This window comes from Tarenaya hassleriana, unplaced genomic scaffold (assembly GCF_000463585.1).
Source record: "Tarenaya hassleriana unplaced genomic scaffold, ASM46358v1 Cleome1, whole genome shotgun sequence".
NCBI classification, from domain to species: domain Eukaryota; kingdom Viridiplantae; phylum Streptophyta; class Magnoliopsida; order Brassicales; family Cleomaceae; genus Tarenaya; species Tarenaya hassleriana.
The window spans coordinates 10,916,546-10,921,068 of record NW_010960187.1 but is presented as its reverse complement, the minus strand read 5'-3'; the positions used below and the strand labels follow the sequence as shown (position 1 = coordinate 10,921,068).

At 40.3% G+C, this 4,523-nt stretch overlaps 1 protein-coding gene across 1 annotated transcript in view; it reads right to left on the bottom strand.

Annotated features, from left to right (window-relative positions):
* Positions 1-3,210: 3,210 nt before the first annotated feature.
* The window catches only part of LOC104823225 (extensin-2-like), a 23,534-nt gene continuing 22,221 nt past the window's right edge, over positions 3,211-4,523 (bottom strand). The window contains exon 2 of the mRNA XM_010554701.1: positions 3,211-4,483. Within this exon, the coding sequence (XP_010553003.1) occupies positions 3,512-4,483 (972 nt within the window). The 3' untranslated portion in view covers positions 3,211-3,511. The remainder of the gene's footprint in view (positions 4,484-4,523) is intronic.

Sequence of the window (4,523 nt, the reverse complement as noted above, 5' to 3'; positions counted from 1 at the left end):
ACGAGGAATCGAGTGTATCTTTATAGTCTATGCTTCTCATAGCAAGGCCTATAGGCTCTATGTTATAAAACAGAATGATTATATACCCTTATAGAATCGAGAGATGCATTATTCGATGAGAGTCATTTTTCTTCGGTTGAAAGACAACTTCGAGCTATATCGAGCTCAAGTGATCGAGTAGTCGATAACGATGACAGACAACGTGAACCTCGTAGAGGTAAGCGTATAAGGAAATAAAAAACCTTTGGTTCGGACTTTCACATATACCTAGTAGAAGGTACTAATGAGTCAATCGTGACTCAACTCGCTTATGTTTATAATATCGAGGGAGATCCTAGGATTTTTGATGAAGCGATGAGATCGCAAGATGTCGCATTTTGGAAAGCAGCGATAAATGATGAGATGGACTCCACGTTGTAAACCGATTGGTTGCAAGTGGATCTTCAAAAAGAATATGAGAATCGATGGAACAATCGATAAGTTCAAGGCTCGTTTAGTAGCTCAAAGCTTTAGACAAAAAGAGGGTATCAATTTCTTTGATACGTATGCACCGGTAGCTAGAATAGCTACGATAAAGATTGTTGATCGCTCTTGCAACAATAAACAATCTTGTGATCCACCAAATGGATGTCAAAACGATATTTTTGAATGGTAATCTAGAAGAGGAGGTGTATATGAAGTAACCGGAAGGTTTTATACTATTGGGACAAGCACACAAAGTGTGCAAGCTAGTCAAATCATTGTATGGGTTGAAACAAGCACCCAAACAATGGCATCAAAAGTTTGATGACGTCGTTTTGGCTAACGGTTTTCGTCTGAATCAATCAGACAAGTGCATATATAGTACGTGGATGACATGCTCATATTCGGTACAGAATTAGAGCAAGTCGAGAAGACCAAAAACTTCTTGTCATCGAAGTTTTCGATGAAAGACTTAGGAAAGGCTGACGTTATCCTAGGCATTAGGATAAAACGGGATCAAAGTTCGATAACACTATCTCAGTTGCATTACGTGGAGAAAGTATTAAAACGATTTGATATGACTGAAAGCCCTCCAGTTTCTACTCCGATGGATTGTAGCGTTAAGTTAGCACCTAAAAATGGGGAACCGGTAGCTCAACTCAAGTATGCTAGTGTTATAGGATGCTTGATGTATGCTATGACTAGCACTCGACCCGACATAGCATATGCGGTTGGGAAGTTGAGTAGATACACGAGTAACCCGAGCGTACATCACTGGAATGTTGTACGGAGAGTAATTCGGTACTTGAAAAAGACAATTGATTATGGTTTATGCTACACAGGTCAACCTTCAGTGTTAGAAGGATATACCGATGCGAGTTGGAACTCAAGTGAAGAGGATTATGCCTCAGTGAGTGGATGGCTTTATCTTTTAGGTGGAGCGGCAGTTTCTTGGGCTTCCAAGAAACAAACTTGCATTTAGAATTCGACCATGGCGTCGGAATTTATAGCCTTTGCGACTGCTGGGAAAGAAGCAGAATGCCAAGAAATTTGGTATTCGAAATACCGTTATGGCCTAAACCGGTATCGCCTATTGTGATAGTGTTGTGATGTTGGTTAAGGCATATAGCCATGTTTACAATGGAAAGTCTAGACACATCGGGTTAAGACATAGCTACGATTGACGTCTTATAAAAGACGGTGCCATAATGGTAGATTTTGTGCGCACCAAACAAAATTTGGCGGATGCTTTGACAAAAAGCTTGCCAATGGACATGGTACACAAAATGTCACAAGGGATGGGACTTGAGTCGGTTTAATGAATCGCAAGTAAAGGAATCTCAACTCAACGTCTAGTACAATGTTAGATCTTGAGTTCAATGAGTTAAATCATTTACTATGTGATTGTAGATGCTTTGAATTAAATCATCCCGAGGTAAGCATCTAGGTATGCAACGTAAAGAGGTTGTATTTGCTTAATGAATCCTTTGACAAAGTGTCGAGTTACAGGACATGATTTCCAAAAGGATTCACCTATACAAGTATGAAATGAGGGCGCTTCAATATATTGGTAGCTCAACATCCGTGCTTGTAAATGGATATTGATGCATGGTCATTATAGTGTCAAGTGTTTACAGAAAAACTTGTATTGATTTTTTTGTGAGTTTTGTACTTGGTAACTCAATTAGGATTACTAGGTTCAATCGTTTCGACACCTATGTAATTCGAGTGTATTGTTGTACATTACACAAAGTGGAAGTTCAATCGAAAGACACTTTAATTTATGCATGAAGTTGTGAGAATGACGGATTGTCGTCTGGTTTCCATAGACAATCTACTCTAAGATTGGTGGATTTTAAAATCTCTCAAAGGATTCATGGTTCACGCGTATTACAAGTATGGTGGAGGAGTAAAATGCTTGTAAAAGACGTGTGTGAATTGGTTAAGTGTTATGGATTAGTCGGAAGATATGGCAGGTAGCTTGTTTTTCCTGATGAATAAAACTGGAAAAAATGAGCGGCCGCTCGGAAAAATGAGCGACCGCATAATTTTTTCTGAGTTGTTCAAAATGAACGGAAAATCGCGACTATTCGGAAAAAACTTCTGATGTCTTTTCACCTTTTGACTTTTGGAGTGTTAAAAAAACATTCCTAGATATCTTAACATGATATATATGAAATCTAATCGATTTTTGAGAGATTTGGGAGCCATTTTTGGTGAAGAATTTTGCAAACTCTTCTCCATCTTTTCTTGTTCATTCTATTCCCGGGTTTTTCTGTTTAGGACAACTTTTGACGAGCAAATCAACCGTTGCTGATCTTCTTTTTATCTCTAAACGTATTCTCGGATTTCTCCTTTGCTCGGCGGGGAGAGTAGGAAAGTGGGATCACGCCTAGAAGATCATATCCGGGTTCTATTGTTTTTGTTTTTCGATTCTGTTGTTTTGGTTATCTTTCTCGCTGTATTCATATCCATACTCATTATTTCTAACACACATTCGTTGTTGAGTAGAGTTCCTAAGTTGAGTCTAACAAGGGTTAGAGACGATCTATTTTGAGGTTTGGGTGCTGGTTTTTGTTACATATTAGTTAGGGTTTTAGAACGAAACTAATCACCTAGTTTATCGTATAGAATGTATATCTGAGTGCGTATAACATACAATGGCTTCATATTATATTTTACAATGCAAGTTCCACAAATTGTATGTAAAATGTAATAGGGTGAAGATATTGAAAAGATAACACACCATTAACTTAATAAAACCACCTTCTCATTGCATCAATAATCGTGAAGTACATGAAACCCGTGAACATGACGATTACATAGTTATTCAAGACATCAAATTGAAGAATACCAAAGGCGAATAACAACAAAGCATATAGACTTTAGACATCAAAAATTTAAAAGGTAATCATACAAAGTCTGAAGCAAACTGATAATTCGACCAATGCAATTTATAATTCATAAGAATTAAGAAGAATTTTGAAGAATAGTACTTAGATATTGAGTGGAATCCAAGCGATCATATGTTCACTGAATTCAATGGACTTTAGTAGTATGAAGGCGTAGGAGATTTATATTCAGTCTTTGGAGAAGGAGAGTAATATGGTGGTGGAGGTGGAGATGTGTTGACGTATGAGGGTGGAGGAGACTTGTACTCGGCCTTAGGGACTAGTGAATAGTACGGTGGAGGTGGTGGAGAAGTGTATACATATGGTGGAGGGGGAGATTTGTACTCACCCTTTGGAGATGGTGAGTAATATGGCGGTGGAGGTGGAGATGTGTACACGTATGGGGGTGGAGGAGACTTATACTCGACCTTAGGGGCTGGCGAATAGTACGGTGGAGGTGGTGGAGAAGTGTATACATATGGTGGGGGTGGAGATTTGTATTCAGTCTTCGGAGAAGGAGAGTAATATGGCGGTGGAGGTGGAGATGTGTAGACATAAGGGGGTGGAGGAGACTTATACTCCACCTTTGGGGCTGGCGAGTAGTATGATGGAGGTGGTGGAGAAGTGTAAAGATATGGTGGAGGTGGAGATTTGTACTCAATCTTTGGAGAGGGGGAGTAATATGGTGGTGGAGGTGGAGACGTGTACACGTATGTGGGTGGAGGGGACTTGTACTCAACCTTTGGGGCTGGCGAATAGTATGGTGGAGGTGGTGGAGAAGTATATACATATGGTGGAGGTGGAGATTTGTACTCAGTCTTTGGAGAAGGAGTATAATATGGTGGAGGAGGTGGAGAAGTGTAGACATATGGGGGTGGAGGAGACTTGTACTCGACCTTTGGGGCTGGCGAATAGTACGGTGGAGGTGGTGGAGAAGTGTATACATATGGTGGGGGTGGAGATTTGTACTCAGTCTTCGGAGAAGGAGAGTAATATGGCGGTGGAGGTGGAGATGTGTAGACATACGGGGGTGGAGGAGACTTATACTCCACCTTTGGGGCTGGCGAGTAATATGATGGAGGTGGTGGAGAAGTGTATATATATGGTGGAGGTGGAGATTTGTACTCAATCTTTGGAGAGGGGGAGTAATATGGTGGTGGAGGGGGGGGT